Source organism: Manacus vitellinus, unplaced genomic scaffold, assembly GCF_001715985.3.
Source record: "Manacus vitellinus isolate BGI_N305 unplaced genomic scaffold, ASM171598v3 scaffold_151_pilon, whole genome shotgun sequence".
NCBI classification, from domain to species: domain Eukaryota; kingdom Metazoa; phylum Chordata; class Aves; order Passeriformes; family Pipridae; genus Manacus; species Manacus vitellinus.
Window position 1 is genome coordinate 16,639 of NW_021939076.1, and position 15,998 is coordinate 32,636.

Sequence of the window (15,998 nt, forward strand, 5' to 3'; positions counted from 1 at the left end):
ATCGATCCCTGTGGATCATTGCTGTGAGATGACTGATGTCTCCTGGCTCAGGGCATGCCAGAACCACAGTCAGGGACATCTCCAGGGGAATTATGGACATGGCAGTGGGTACCACCACCCCGGGCAGAGGGACTATCCTGCTGCCCTGTCCTGCCCCAGTCCTCATCCGTGGGCAATGGAGAGGCTCTGGATATGGCTTGTTTTGGCCAAGATCTGTCCCAGAGCTCTGAGGTCACCTGCAATGACTGGTTGGTGGCCATGCCATCCCCAGAGGCCACAGAGGGGACACTGGACTCTGGTGTGAGACCCTGGTTCTGACTCTGCCCTGTGCTGGAGATGATGCTGGTGTTGCTCAGACCCCCAGAGCATTCCCCATGGGTGAGCTGTGCCAGGATGGCAGGTCCCAGCTGGGGGAGCAGGTCCCAGCTGGGTTGACAGGTCCCAGCCATGTCATCAGCACATGTCCCTCATGGAGCCAGGCAGGCTTTTCCCTGCCCAGAGCCCATACAGCTTGGCAGGTGCCAGAGAGGTCTCAGTGGGGCAGGAGGAGCTCCCTGTAGGGCACAGCAGGGACACTGTCGGGGGCACAGGTGATGCTGTGGCTGCAAGACAGGACAAAGCTCTCCTGGGTGCTGGCTCTGGAAGGGTTTGGCATGGGAATGGGACCCACGGGGCTGGGGGTGCTTGTTCCCCTGCAGCCACCCCTCAGTGCCATCTCTGTGTCACTGCAGTGATGGACATCACCGACATCACCAAGGGGACGTGTGACAGCGACGAGGACAAGCAGCACTTCATCCCTGTCCACCTGTGAGCCCCATGGGCGGGGGGGAGCGGGCAGGGGGGCAGCACTCCAGGGCCTGGCTGGCACAGGACCCTGACTGCAAGGGGACAAGAGGTGTGAGGATCAAAGAGAAAAGGTTTTTCCCATAAATATGGCTTTTCCAGGGTGGCTGCTGACAGTGATTTTCTTCACAACATGATCCGGAAGGCAGTGGAGGGGAAGGACAACAACCACAAGGGACAAGGTAAAGAGCCTGTGTCCCCAGTGTCTCCTGTGCCCACTGTGCACTGTGGTGGGGAGTGAAGTGAGACCCCTCCCCAGGCCATCCACCTGGCCCTGCAGCTGCTGCTTGTGCTCAGGGACCCACCTGCCTGCACGTGGGGCAGCCCTCAGGCCATGTCCTGCAGGGCTGGGGACTCACTGCGGTTCCTGGCTGGCCCTGGGCTGCCCTAGCTCTTACTGCCACCCCTTGAAAAGCTGCTGTGGTCCCCACAGGGCTCTGGGTGTCCCTGAAGATGCTGTGGGGAGACCTGAGCCAGGTGCGGAAGGACCACCCTCACCTGGTGGATCGCAGCACGGTGGTGGCTCGCAAGCTGGGCTACCCGGAGGTCATCATGCCAGGCAAGTGGGGGGCGAGGCACCACCCCGGGGATCCCTGGGGGTCCCAGCGGGGGCTCAGGACCTGGCTGATGGGACTGTCCCCCCAGGTGACGTCAGGAACGACATCTACCTGACGCTGGTGCAGGGTGAGTTTGACAAGGGGAACAAGAAGACGCAGAAGAACGTGGAGGTGACTGTGTGTGTCTGCGACGAGGCAGGAAATGTGGTGCAGGTATGGCAGATGTGGGGCAGGCCCAGGACTGTCCCCTGTGTCACCCCACCTCGGGCAGAGCCAGCAGCTCCTGTAGCACAACCAGCTGGAGGAGCCCCTGGAGCTGCTCAGAACAGAGATCTGGGAATAGAATAAAGATCTGCAAAAGTGCTGTGGAGGGATAGAGAGGAAATCATCCTCCCCTGGGGACAGCCAGGACCCTTGGCCACCCCCAGTGCCCAGGCATGACACTGCAGAGGTGGGAGTGGAAGAGCTGGGGGCTGGCAGAAGGGCAGGGGGCTCAGAGCCAGGTCATCCCGCCCTCCTTGTCTCTTCCCAGGTGTTCTCACATGAATTCTCACCTGGCCCCTGAGGAACGGGCTGGAATTGTTGTGGGCTTGGCTGGACTGGTCTGGGGGCATAGCATCCATCTCCATCCTGATAGTGCCCTCCCCACAGGGCAATGGAGGCCAAGCCCTGGCACGCCCAGGGGGTCACAGTCCCTTTGGAAGTGGCACTAGGCCTGGTGGAAGTGGAGGGGATGGGGACACGGATACCTTTCGCTGCCCCTCCCGCCTGGCGGGGAAGGGAGAGCTGGAAAGACATTCCAGTGCCAGCTGGGTTATGGTAAAGGGGCACCTGTGCCAGGAGGTGTGGGCAGGGGTCTCGGGGGTGGTCCAGGTTGGCAGGGGGTGGAAATCCTTCCTCCCTGCAAGCTTGTTTGGGCTGACCCCGAGGCGTGTCCCCCCGGCAGAACGTGATCCAGGCGGGCGCGGGGGACAGCCCCACCAGCCACTACCGCTCCGTCGTCTACTACCAGCAGCGGCACCAGCGCTGGATGGAGACTCTGAAGGTCTGGGAGCCCCAGGGGGTGGGGCCCGGGGTGGGATGACCCTGCAACCCCCCCAGGCTGTGGCCCCCGCTCCTTCTGCACCGCAGAATCCCACTGCTGCAGGGGTCCCTGTCCGGGCTGGCTTTTTGGAGGCAGTCCTTGGTCCCCATGTCAGGGAGAATGGAGATGCTGATGGTGTCATGGCACGACTCCTGGATGGAGACCCAGAGTGACCAGCAGTGCTGAGTGGGGAGTCCCAAGTATGGGCACGACCAGCCCTGCCCAGCCCCCAGTGCCCCCAGCTCAGCCTCACTGGTTTATGGGGAAGGATGTGGGGCTGGTTTGCAGCAGTGGACAATCCAGCACAGCCCTTGCCCGGGCACAGAGGGGGATTGCCTGGCTGTGGGCTCAGCCTGTGGCCCCCTGCCCTCAGCTGGGCATACGTTCCCCCTTAGATCGCTGTTCCCATCGAGGATGTCCACAGGACCCACCTGAGGTTCACCTTCCGCCATCGCTCCTCCAGTGACTGTGAGTGTCCCCTGCTCTCGGCCTTCCTCCATGGACATTCCCAGAGGGGCTGCAGTGGGGGTGGGCTGGGACAGGAGGGTCCCGTGGGGCGTCCTTGCCTCGTACCATGGGGGGTACATCGTGGGTCCTCCGAAATTCATGCAGGTGACAGAAGCCGTCACCTAGCCCTGCCTGCCCCAGCCCTGCCTGCCTGCCCAGCCCTGCCTGCCCCAGCCCTGCCTGCCTCCTCCCTGGGTGTCTCTGGCTGCCGGGAGGGCAGGACCCCCCTCATCACTGCCTTTCCCTACCCAGGATGTGTCCCCTGTCCCCTCTGACCCCCCCTCAGCTCTCCCCTGTGTGTCCCCCCCAGCCAAGGACCGGAGCGAGCGGATTTTCTCCGTGGCCTTTGTGAGGCTGATGCGCCCCGACGGCACCACCCTGCGGGACGGGGAGCACGACCTGGTGCTGTACAAGGTACGGGGGCCACAGAGCCCCTGGAACGGGGGGCTGCAGGACGGCAGCGCTCCTGGGGCCAGGGTCCCCACCCCTGCCCCTGCCCACGCCGCCGTGACGGTGGCATGCATCCAGAGTCCCCGAGGGTTTCCAGTGCCCCCCTCCCTTCCTCCCTCCTCGTCCTCACTGCCCTTGGTGGCGGGGGCTTCCTACACGCCGTGTCTCCAATCCCTGTGCTGCTCCCCTGCAATGACAAGTTTCGTTTGGGAAAAGGTGATTTAAATGTTTGTGATGGGGAGGAAACGTCCCCGTGGTGTGGCTGTGCTTCACCTGATTTCACCAGCCCTGGCACTGCACTCGTTTGCTCCGAGAGAGCAGAGGGAGGGTGTGGGGAGGGAAAGTCACTGTTCATTTGGGAAAAACGCAGTCGGCTCCGATGTGAAGGGACCCAGGAGGCGCTGCCCCCCTCGCCTGGTGTCCCCTCCCTGGACTGGGGCCGGCTGTGTCCAGGGGAGTGGGAGGCATAAGCCGGGCCCTGCTGCCCAGGGGAGCTCAGGGCTCTTACCCCACATGCCAGCACTGCTTTGGGGTCTCTCCCCAGCCATGGGGCTCCAATGTCCCCAGGGGATAACCTGACCCCCCCACCCCTGGGCTACTGCACTGGAGTCCTCCCTGATTTTGACAACGTGACCATGTTTTCTCCAGGCAGAGCCATGTCCCTTCCCAGGTCCTGCATCTCTTTGGGATGAGCTGATCTCCTTCCACCTGCTGTGGCAGCTGGGGACAGGGACAGACCATGCTGTTCCTCCCCAAGGCTCCTGCACATTTGAAATCATTATTGTGTCCCTCCTCCCAGCCTTTTTTTGGGCAAAAGACCCAAATTCTTTAACGCTGCTGTGGCCTGCAGCACTGGCTCTGGTCCCTGGCTCTCCAGGGACTGTCCTCTCTGCAGCAGAGCACTGGGCACCTTCAGGACCTGCCAGTGCTGGCTGTGACAACAAGATCAAACCCTGCACACCCCTCTCCTGGGAGACCAAGCCCCCCCACTTCCCCCCGGGTCCCTGTTCCCCTCAGAGGGCTGTGGCTGCCCTCCCTGAACCACCACATCCTGCCCCACTCCACACTCTCCCCGGCTGACTCCAGCTCTTCCCAGAAGACACTGGGGCTGGATTCTGGGAGTCAGAAGCTATTTCATCTTTTCATCTCTGTTTGCCAGAGGAATGTGAGTGACAGGCTTTTAGCTGGGCTTTTAGCTGCTCAGACCTCTTGATCTCCGGCTGGTCTGAACTCCAGCCAGCTTTCCCTGCACGGGCTCAGCCCTGGAAGGAACGCTGGGCTCCCGCATGTTGACTGCTCACTGTGGGTGTGCTGGAGGGGGAAAGCCAACAGCAAACAGCTCTTTCACCTTCATCTGACCTTCAGCAGGAGGGGTTTCACCCTGCGAGGCAGCAGGCAGGGGAGGATGGATGTTCTGCTGCCATGTGTGAGCTGCAGCCCATCACTGCACGTCTGGCCAGCTCTGGGCATCCCCCACGTCCCAGGGTGGCCAAAGAGCAGGGAAGGGTCACTCAGAGTCACCCCAGTGAGTCCTTCTGGACATAACATCAATTACATTTTCAACTTAGAGTAGGGGACTCAGAAACAGGCTGGTTTGTGGCTGTGAAGGCCCCAGCGTGCTCATGCAGGTGGGAGACATTGGACTGGTGATGGTGATACTGTGGGACCTGCTGTGCCGGGTGCCTGGGTGGTGTCCTGGTCCGGGTTGTTGTCCTGAGCTGTGTTGTTGTCCTGAGCTGTGTCAGTGTCCTGATCTGTGTCATTGTCCTGATCTGTGTCAGTGTCCTGATCTGTGTCACTGTCCTGATCTATGTTGTTGTCCTGAGCTGTGTCATTACCCTGATCTGTGTCATTGTCCTGATCTGTGTCAGTGTCCTGATCTGTGTCACTGTCCTGATCTGTGTCATTGTCCTGATCTGTGTCATTGTCCTGATCTGTGTCATTACCCTGATCTGTGTCATTGTCCTGATCTGTGTCATTACCCTGATCTGTGTCATTGTCCTGATCTGTGTCGGTGTCCTGATCTGTGTGTTGTCCTGATCTGTGTCGTTGTCCTGATCTGTGTCAGTGTCCTGCTCCATGCTGGTTTCCCACCCTGTGTCAGTGTCCTGCTGTGTGTCCATCCCCAAAGCAGTGCTCAGGTGTGTTTCATTCCCAGATTCAGACTTCTCTGTGTCACCAGCCTCCCCCCACACCTCTGCTGCCTGTTCTCGTGTCCTCCTGCGTGGCACGGGCTGGGATTTGGTATCTCTCCAAGCCAATTCTCCCGGCTGAGCAGGGTCCCCGCAGAGCCCCTTAGGGAGCAGCTTTGTGGGATGCTCTGTTGAAATCAGTGTTGGGGAGCCAGTTACTCCCAGGAGCTGTAATTACCCCCTTGGATTAGGAAGCTCCCGGGCTGTGCTCCCCAGGGTGACATGTGCTGTGCCTCGCAGGGTGACAGCAGGAAGCTGGAGGATGCCAGCGCGTACCTGTCCCTGCCCTCCGAGCGGAACCTGTCGGAGTCGAAGCTCCTCTCTGGCTCCTCCTTCCGTGTGAGCGGGGCCGCGTCAGGCTTAACCGTGTCAGCCCGGGACAGCTTCCAAATCTCCACACTCGTCTGCTCCACGAAGCTGACCCAGAACGGTGAGTGCTGGCTCCCCGCGGTGGGGGTGGCAGGGCTGTGCCCCCTCCCAGGTGGTGTTCCCACCCACTGGACCATACTTCTCCCAGCATTTGGCTCTCCAGTGCCCGTTGCACCAGCACAGTGTGCTGAAGACACCAGAAACACTGGGAGAGTGGGAACAGTGAGCACAGTTACTGTTGGGACACAGTCAGAATGGCCAAGGCTGTTTCCAAGGGGAGAGGAGCAGCAGTGAGCAGAATTCCCACTTGAATATCACTGTTGGAGCCTTCATGACCTTCCTTTGAAATTGATGTGGGAACTGGGGCTCAATGGCTTAAACCCCATTTCTGGGTTAGCCGGGGGGAGTTTCCAGGCCAGGGCTGCTCTGCACAGGTCAGGGCAGCCAAGAGTGTTTGTGCCCCCTTGGCACAGACATCTCCCCTTGGCAGAGACTCACGCCCCTTGCTCAGGGGAAGGGCCCGTGCAAATGCCGGGGTCCAGTCCTTCCTGCTACGAGGCTGGAGGATGGGAATGGCCCATCCCACTCCGGGTGAAGTGCCTGACACAACGGCCTCGCTGTGGGGACTGGAGGCACGGAGCACACGGTGACACGTGCCTGCGGGTCGGGGTCCCCGCGGGTCAGCGCAGGGGGCTGGGGGCCAAGGCGGCCCCATTCACTCCCTTCCTGCAGCACAATTTCGGCTCCCACGGCCACGACCTGTTTAGCTGAGTTTGTGCTTTTGTGGCTCTGGCATCGGGAGCTTTCAGCACTGAGCAGTGGTTGTAGGGGGAGGCTGGGAGGTTCCAGCTGCTCCCGGCGGGATTATGGCTGCCCTGGGGAGTGAGGGTGGGACAGGGAGCCAGGGGTCACTGAGGTTGGGATCTGTTAGTGAAGGTGGGATGGGGAGCCAGGGGTTGGTAACACTGGGGTCTGTCAGTCTGTCAGTGACTGCCCCCTTCCTCCTGCCCAGTGAACCTGCTGGGGCTGCTGAAGTGGCGCTCCAAGCCCAGCCTGCTCCGCGGGAACCTCCAGAAGCTGATGAACGTGGATGGAGGGGAGGTCATCAAGGTACAGCCAGGACCTGCCCCCATCTCCTTTCCTGCTCCTGCACCCGCAGCCTCCCCACGCCCAGAGCTGGGTCCGGTGCCACGCTGGGGTCAGTGCTCAAGCCCTCACGGCCCTCTTGCCCCCCCAGTTCCTCCAGGACACACTGGATGCCCTGTTCTCCATCATGATGGAGCACTCGGACACAGATGTCTATGACACACTTGTCTTTGATGCTCTGGTGAGTCCCACGGTGCAGAATGTGGGTCTGAGCCCCCACCAGTGCAGGGGGTGGGACTGGAGCAGTGGGGCTCACTGGTCCGAGCTGACCAGCTGTGCTCTGAGCTGTGCAGTGCCTCAGGTTGTGTCCCACCAACCTGGCACGGGGCAGGGCTGTGGCTGTGGGGAACATTGTCCCTCCAGGGGACAATCCCAGCAGGATTCGAGGGCATTTCTCCTACACCAAGACAAGAGTGACCCTGGTGAGGGGACCAGGGAAGGGTGGGGGTCAGGGTGGCTGTTGTGGGACACCCGGGGTTGGTGGTGCTGCAAGTTCTGGCCATGAAGAATCCCTGTGGCCACCTGGGCTTGGGGCTCATGGTGGGCTTTCCACCTCGGGGGTCTGTCTATCCTAACAGGCTGGGCAGGCGTGCAGGGGACTCTGGTGGCCCCAGCAGCTCCCACGAGGGGTCGATGCCACTTTGGCACCCGGCTGCCTCCAGGCATCCCACTGCCCAGACCCAGCTATGCCTCTGCTGGCTGCCCCCAGGTTTTCATCGTGGGGCTGGTGGCTGACAGGAAGTTCCAGCACTTCAACACAGTCCTGGAGGCCTATATCTGCCAGCACTTCAGTGCCACACTCGCCTACAAGTGCGTTCCTGGGGGCCATGGGACAGGGAGGGATGGGCTGGGACAGCTGGAATTGGGGGTGGGTGGCGGGGGCTTGGACAGCTGGCCACGGGGAGGGGTGGACTGAGACAGTGGGTACAGGGAGGGATGGCACTGGGATGCTGGAGGCCACAGTCGGAGCTGAGCCCGGCTTCAGCCAAGGCGTGAAACCTGCCGGTCCCTGGCACACACGTCCCATCCCGCAGGAAGCTGCTCTCGGTGCTGACTCAGTACGTGGAGCAGGCGGGGCAGGGCCAGCCCTGTGAGCCCCTCCCGCGCACCTTCAAGGCCTTGGAGTACATCTTCAAGTTCATCGTCCGCTCCCGGCGCCTCTTTGCCCAGTAAGTGCTGGCAATGGCTCCCAGTGCTCCCGGTGCCGTGCCCCCCGGAGCCTGGTCCCTGGCCATGGGGTCTGCAGGAGGGAGGGAAGGAAGGGGGTCTCTGTGCTGCAGGAACGGTGCCGGTGCTGTCAGTCCCAGGGTTGTGGCACTGGCACCTCGACCCACCTGGTGCTGCTGCTGTGGCACCCGGGGTGGCAGCCGCCGCTTCTGGCACACTGCTGCCATGCTGCCACGTCAGCTGGTCCCCAGCCACGCTCCTCTATCACTGTGAATCCTCTCCCTGAAGATTCTGGCCATTTTCAGCTCCATCCCGTCCTCTGGCTGCTGCTGGAGTGTTGGTGGTCTGGTGTGGGGGTGGGCAGTGCCATCCCTCTCAGGGCAGGAGAGATCAATCCACTCACTGGGAATCCCAAATGCCCTGTGTGCCCTGTAGTGACTCTGGGGGGTTTCCAATGAGCTCTTGAAATCCTCCCACGCTGGAGATAGCAAAATGTCCCGAGCAGCCTGTGCCCCTGAACAGCCAGCACTGCACTGGCAAGGTTAGTGGGATGTGTCCCTGCCCATAGAAGGAGGCTAAAACTGGATGGTCTGTGAAGCCCTTTCCAACCCAAACCCACCTGTGATGAGCAGTGCAGGGGGCTGGGAGCCTCAATGGCTCCCTGTTCCTGCTGAGGACAAAGTCAAAACCCCCCTCCCCTGGCACCTCCAGAGTCTTCGTAGGACCTGGTTTCACTTGTTGCCCGTGGGCACAGGGTTCACATCCCAGTCTGCATGGTGGGACAAACAGCCCTCCTCCGGGCGGGCGTGGGAGAGGAGGAAAACAGAACATGACCATCAGTGTTACCAGAAAAAGCCAGTGACGTTCCTCTTTCGTTCCACGTACATGACACCGAAAGCCGAAGTGTCCCGAGGGAACAACAGGCAGTGCGGGGCCCCCCCACACACGGGGAGGGCCCCCCGCCTGTGGTGGGCACGGGCTGGCACCCAGAGCAGCAGGATCACCCCACGTGCAGGGGCCACAGTTGGCAGGCTGCTGTGTTCAGGGGAGCAGGGGCTCTGCGTCCTCTGCCCCAAGCCCGGGATGTGTCGGGGTCCCTGATGGAGCTCTGAACCCCACTGGCAGTGAGGAGCTGTGTCGGGGTCCCTGATGGAGCTCTGAACCCCACTGGAAGTGAGGAGCTGTGTCGGGGTCCCTGATGGAGCTCTGAACACCACTGGCAGTGAGGAGCTGTGTCGGGGTCCCCGCTGGTGCTCTGAACCCCACCGGCAGTGAGGAGCTGTGTCGGGACTCCGGCACCCCAGGAACCCTCACACCTCACTTTGCCTCGCTCTGTCCTCGCCGTGTGAGCTGCCTTGAGCCCTGCCTGTCCTCTCCACCTCCCCTGCCTGCCCTTCCCAGGGCACCATTCATGGCTCCAGGGCTCTGGGGTGCTCCAGCATCACACCTGCTTTTCCCTCATGTGTGAGGACACAGAGCAGATTCCTGGCTTACTGAGCTCCTGGCATAAGAAATTAATTACGTGGTGCATTTGCAAACAGCCCCGTGAATGAGTTTGCCTGGAACAGAAACATCCCTGAGGACATTTAGCCATTTTATTCGGTTTCCCTTTATCTCAGCGATCTCAACACGCAATAACACGGGGTCCTCAGATCCTCTAAGTGCTCTGAACGTGCTGCAATTTGTACAGTCTGTAATCGGCAGGAACTGGGTTGTAATTGGAGTCAGTCGCTGCAGATTGCCGGGTCTGGGATTGCGTGTGCTGCCACTGGAGCTGGACGAGCAGCACCCACAGCTCCTGCGAGGAGCCCAGGGTGCTGTGAGGACGATCAAGCCCCATTCTCCACCTTGGGACACTCCATGTCCCCTCAGGTCCCCCCAGCACCCGTGTGGAGGCAGCTGTGGGCAGTGGGGTGGGTGACGGCGCTGTCGTGACACGGTCTCCCACTTGCTGCTTCCTCCCTGCTGGTTCCTCCAGCTGCTTCTGCTTTTGGGCCACCACTGAGGGCAGCAAAGCTTTTCCTGCACAGTACCTGCCGTCCCTGCAGGGCTCACCCTGCTCTGCTGTCAGCAGGGTGAGCTGGTGTCACCCCTCCACAGCCACCTGCAGCTCATGGTCCCCTCGCCCGGCCTCGCACAGCCCCTGGTTCCTGCAGCAGAGCCCACCTCCAGCCCCCTCATGGGCTCTGCCAGCCCCCCTAATGGGCCTCTCGCTCCCTCTCCTCGCTCCACGCCTCGCCCTAGAAGGGACCTGGCCCCTTGCCCCAGCTCCCAGCCAGGGACCCCACAGCTGCTGTGTATCCCCCCAGACCTCTCCCACGGGGACATTGCTGGGGTCTCCAAAGGTCATCACAACTGCTGTGCTCTCACTGTGACCTGGGCTGTGGGAGCTCATGGGCGGGACATCCCTTCCCAGGACCCAGGATATCCCTTCCCAGGAACCTCCCTGACCCTTCCTGAGTGAATCGTGGTCAACATGGATTTGTTGCAGTCCATGCAGATTTTGAGGCCAGACTGGACAGGGCTTGGATCAGCCTGCTCTGGTGGAAGGTGTCCCTGCCCATGCCAGGGGGTGGGACTGGATGGGTTTTGAGGTCCCTTCCAACCCAAACTATTCCATAATTCCCGGATTTCCTTACATAGCTGGTGGCTGGATAATTACTCCTACCACGTAGCTGACTGTGATTGGTGTCAGTGATGGGGGAATTACCTCAAACACAGCCTGTTGCAGTGATTTAATTCCTATGATCGCACCTCTGCTTTGTAGCTCGGCAGTTTCCCTGCAGTTTTGCACATTCCACAGCTGAATTCCCCCCATTTGGTTTGCTCTGGTCCTGCAGGTCATGGAGGGCGGGGGGGAGGGCTCAGGAGGCTCCTGCTCAAGTGGGACAGTGCCAACCTTCTCCGAGAGGGATTTGGGGTGCGAAATCACAGAAATTAGGCTTGTCAAAAAAATAAAGTGCTCATGTGAGTGGGTCTGAGGCTGTACTGGGGCAGTGGCTGTGCCAGGACTGTGGCTCTGTACTGGAGGGCAGTGGCTGCTGCCAGGACTGTGCTGTTACTGGTGGCAGCTGCGCCCTGTCGCCAGGACCTGTGGCTGTGCCGGGGCAGTGACAGTGCCAACACAGTGGCTGTGCCAGGGCTCACTACTAGATCCAGCCATGGCAAACGTTCATGGAAGAGTGTAATTAACTGGGATGGCAGGTGACCCCCGAGCAGAGGCAGGTGGTGCTGGGGAAGGCAGCAGGGTGGCAGTGCAGTGACAGCACAGTGATCTGGCCATTGCAGGCTCTACGGGGGGAAGGAGACGGCCCAGTTCCAGCGCTCCTTACAGCGCTTCTTCCTTGCCCTGAACCAGCTGATGGAGTCCCCACTGGAGGGTCCCACTCTGCTCTCCCAGGTACAGTGTTGGGAGGTGCTGGGAAGGCTCAGCTCTGCTGTGTGGTGGGATGGAGGGTGCCCGGGCCAGGTGCTGTCTGTGCCCATGCTGGGTGACACTGGCTGTGCCCACATCAGGGTGACACTGGCTGTGCCCATGTCAGGGTGACACTGGCTGGGAAGGGGGTCTGGGGAGGACTCCTGGGGTTTATCCCCATCCCGGAGCTGGTCTGGCCCTGTTCCCTGCAGCCAGGATGAGGCTGGCACATGGTGCTGAAGGGAGCAGAGCTGGTCTGGGCGATGGGTCAGGGGTGCTGTGACAGTGGCAGTGGGACCACACTCTCCACCCGTGGTCTCCCAGCTGGAGAGAGGCTCTGCAGGGTGGGGACCCCATCTGCAGATGGGGACGTGTGGTAGCCCTGGGACAGCTCCTATGCCTAACTATGTCATGACATTCTTGGATATTCCCATATAAACTGATCTAACTGGAAAAAAAGGCGCTTGAAGGCCAACAGGACAGTCATCCCCATGGAGCAGAGGGGCTCCTTATCCCCTCTCCCATCTGAACACGGATCGATACTCCGATCTTGTAGAATCACAGAATCAGGGAATGGTTTGGGTTGGAAGGGACTTTAAGACCGTTTTGTTCCATCCCTGCCTGAACCCCTGTGGCCACAGCCCCCCTCACGTGCGATGGCTGGGAAGGGGGGCCGTGGGTGCCCTGCCCGTGTCGCCTCTCGGTGCTGGGTCAGTGCCGGCAGCTCTCCGGTCTCTTTGCAGGGAGCAGCCCTCAAGTACCTGCCCTCCATTCTCGAGGACGTGTTTGGGATCTTTGACTCTTCTGCACTGGGGTAGGGTCCCTGTCCCTGTCCTGTCCCACCCCGTTCCCACCCTTGTGTCATGCTCAGCACCTGCCACAGCCCCCTCTGTCCCTGTGTCCGACCCAGAGCTGAATGAGGGCAAGTGGAGGGGTCTGGGTCTCCTGATGCCCTTCCCAGTGCAGTAATGGGAGGGGTTTGCTCAGTTTTAGCAGCTGCCTGTGCTGGGGCAGGGGCTGAGCCCCAGCTGGGTGTGTTTTGGGAATTAAGGTGGGGTTTGTATGCTGGGTGCCTGCACTGTCTGTGGCTGCCCTCTGGGACCATCCTGCCCCACATGGCTGTGCCCCATCGAGGGGCTCCCCCCGCCCAGCAGCCCCATCCTGAGCAGAGCCTGGGGGTCCGGGGTTAACCCCTGTCCCAACGGCAGGGCTGTGCTGCGGGACTTTGTGGGGAACCTGCCACCCCAGCGCCTGCTGAAGCAGAAGTTGCAGTCCCTGACCCACATCGCCAGCAGCAGAGTCTTCCAGTCCCACGGTGAGAGGGGGCATGAGGGGTCCTGGTGACACAGCCCTTGCTGAGCTCACCTGCGGGCTGTGGCACAGAATGGGGACAATTCCCTGCAGAGGGACACCTCCTCTGGCCCATGCCTGTGGTGTCTCCACAGAGGGGGGGCAATTGCCTCATCTTTGTGCCCCCCTCTCCCCCTCAGAGTGCCGGGAACTGGTGCTGCAGGCGGCCCTGCCCATCCTGCAGGAGCTGATCCAGGCAGGTGAGGAGGAGGACGCCTGCATCGAGCTGCTCAGCAGCATCCTGGAGGTGCTGTACCAGGCCCAGAAGGTAACTCAGGAATTGTCTGGCCAGTGACCTGACCAAATCCCTCTGAGTGGGGTTAAGCACAAATTCCTGGCCACAATATAGTCGGAGCTGACCGTAGTCATACAGGGGACTGTGGGTGCTGCTGTCCCAGCAGGAACCTGCCCAGGATGGGGCAAAAACCTGCTGGTTTCCACCTCAGCGAGTCTCTAGTGGGTTCCCCTCCATTCCCATGAGTCAGGAAGGGGCTGCCAAGCTCAGGGACTGCACTGACCTGAGGATGGGGGGACATTGCTGGCTCTGCAGAGCTGGGAGAAAGGCAAGGGCAGGGGGGAAGGTGAGGCCAGGGAGGAGGTGAGGGCAGGGAGGAAGAAGATGTGGGTGCCTGCCCACCCAAATGTGGCCCATCCAGGGTGGGCTGGGGGGGCCGGGGCCGTCCCTGCAGGGTCTCAGTCCAGCTCCTGGGGCGCTGTGATTGCAGAGCGCGGAGGAGCTGCGAGCACGGGACAAGGACCGCGGGGACGTGGAGCTGGTGAGTGTCCCTCCAGCAGCCTCAGCATGTGGTGGATGGCAGGAAGGGTCCAGGTGACCCTGAGCCTTTGGGAAGGGCTTGTCTGCATCTGGCTGTGGTGACAAACCCTGCGTGGTCACCTGAGTCCCCCCGGGTGGGGAATGTCTCTGCATGCCCAGATTTTGGCAGCTGTCCTCCTCTCCCTGTGCTTCCTGGGGCTGCCGTCCATCCCTGCCTTCCTGCAGCCACATCGGCCGTGTCCCTGCCCCTGGTGAGCCCATCATTGTCCCTGCCTGCCAGCCCAGCCCTCCTACAGCCGGGTCGGGTGACGGGACATCGTGTGGCTACTTCTGGCAGTGCCATTCCCAGCACTTTGGGAACGTGCAGGGCTCAGTGCTGGCAGGACCCTTCCTCTGATCCTGTCCTTCCCGGCTGCTCTCTGCTCTGGAGTCCCTTTCAGGGACCCCTGGGAGATGACACAGATCTCACACCTGAAGCGCAGTGACTGGTGTTGTGGGAACCGAGGTGAACATTTGCACCGTGTCCTGGGAGGGCGTGGTGGCTGTTTGACCCCCACGGCACTGGGAAGCCAAGGAGTGGGAGGGAAAGCTCAGAAATTGTGGTGAAATGTCTCGTTTTGGGCTTAACTTTCAAATCTAAAATAGCCTTTATGAAGAGGGTAGTGGGACTCTCTCAGGGGAGGATTCTGCACTCACTTCAACCCCATGTGAGCTGAACCCACCTTTGCCTGCTCAGTGCCAATGTGGCCATCCCTGTGACTCCCAGCTGTCCCCAGCTGTTCCCATTGTCCCCAGCCAGGTGGCCACTTTGCCAGGAGGTGTATGGGGCTGAGCTGCACAGAGATCCTGAGTTCTGTGTTTACACCAGAGCACATTGCTGTGCTCTGACTCCGACCCCGGATCAGGCCCCGTTCCCATCTTGCCACCCTGATGCCACCAGCCTTTGCATGGGGATCAAATGAGCTGTGCTGTGCCATCTGTGCCCCGCAGCTGGGATGTGCCCTGCAGCTGGGATGTGTCCCACAGCTGTGCTGTGCCCCACAGCTGGGATGTGCCCCACAGCTGGGATGTGCCCTGCAGGTGGGATGTGCCCTGGCATGGCCCTGACACCTCTTACCTTGCAGGTGTGGGTGAAGAAGCACATCCAGGTGATCCTGGAGCGGCTGCTGCACACAGTCACTCGCAGGGTGATCGTCCTGGACCGGGAGAACCCACTGAGGGTGAGTCCCACTGCGCCGTGGCCACACCACTTCCCTTTGGGCCGTGTGGGAGAGGAATGAGGTGTTGCTGGTTTGGGGATCTGGTGCAGGTGAGCGGCACTGCTCCTTGCTGGCTCTGCCAGTGGTACCCAGTGGGATGGGGCTGGATGCCAGGGATGTGCCCAGTGGAATGCAGGGGAGCAGGGCTGCAGCAGGGTGTGTTGGGCTGGGGCTGGATGTATGGGGGTGTACCACAGCGGGATAAAGGAGGAAGCCAGAGCTGTGATGGAAGCAGGGCTGGAGCAGCAGGGGCATTGGGAAGAGTGGTCAGGGGTCAGAGGTGCAGGAAGCCCATTTTGGAAGCAATGAGGGGTTTGGGCTGCATTCCCTGGAAAACAAGTAATGGACCTGGTGAACCATCACAGTTTACATTCCAAGAACATGTGTGAGGAACGTGCCAGGACACATGGGAGGGGAAGCAGGTCAGAGCACATGGAGCAGCTGCACTGGGAGTGATGGGAGGGAGGGGACAGAGCTGGGGCCAGTGGGGGCTCAGGAGCTCCGATGGAGACGTGGTGACAGACCCAGGCTCTGTGTTGGGTCACTGGGTGTGCAGAGCCTGTGTTTTGGGAGCCCAGAGAAGGGATTTGCCATGCTGTGCCGTGCCACGCTCCGTGCCGTGCCGGGGGAGGTGTGGGCATCCAGAGCAGCAGCTCTGCCACCGGGGCTGTGCCCGGATCTCAGCTGTGCCGTGCCCGGATCTCGGCACCGGGGTGTGATGCAGCCGTGACTCGGGCAGGAGGGACACACAGGGTCACACTGGCTTCCACCCTGCTTTTCGCCCTCGTTCCCAGGCTGTGTGACTCAAGGCCTGGGGCAGCCAGAGCCAAAGGCACCATGGGGGCTGTGCCAAGCAGTGATGGGGTGAGGGGTGATGGGGGGGC

General features: G+C 61.2%; 1 protein-coding gene across 1 annotated transcript in view; it reads left to right on the top strand.

Annotated features, from left to right (window-relative positions):
* LOC103762600 (dedicator of cytokinesis protein 2) overlaps positions 1-15,998 on the top strand; it is a 49,352-nt gene that overhangs the window by 4,163 nt on the left and 29,191 nt on the right. Inside the window, exons 11-28 of the mRNA XM_029958417.1 lie at positions 732-807; positions 946-1,025; positions 1,277-1,402; positions 1,489-1,613; positions 2,347-2,445; positions 2,880-2,952; positions 3,302-3,405; positions 5,874-6,063; positions 7,015-7,112; positions 7,240-7,329; positions 7,858-7,958; positions 8,183-8,317; positions 11,604-11,715; positions 12,474-12,544; positions 12,939-13,045; positions 13,221-13,348; positions 13,806-13,856; positions 14,980-15,075. Coding sequence (XP_029814277.1) covers positions 732-807; positions 946-1,025; positions 1,277-1,402; positions 1,489-1,613; positions 2,347-2,445; positions 2,880-2,952; positions 3,302-3,405; positions 5,874-6,063; positions 7,015-7,112; positions 7,240-7,329; positions 7,858-7,958; positions 8,183-8,317; positions 11,604-11,715; positions 12,474-12,544; positions 12,939-13,045; positions 13,221-13,348; positions 13,806-13,856; positions 14,980-15,075 — 1,862 coding nt within the window. The remainder of the gene's footprint in view (positions 1-731; positions 808-945; positions 1,026-1,276; positions 1,403-1,488; positions 1,614-2,346; positions 2,446-2,879; positions 2,953-3,301; positions 3,406-5,873; positions 6,064-7,014; positions 7,113-7,239; positions 7,330-7,857; positions 7,959-8,182; positions 8,318-11,603; positions 11,716-12,473; positions 12,545-12,938; positions 13,046-13,220; positions 13,349-13,805; positions 13,857-14,979; positions 15,076-15,998) is intronic.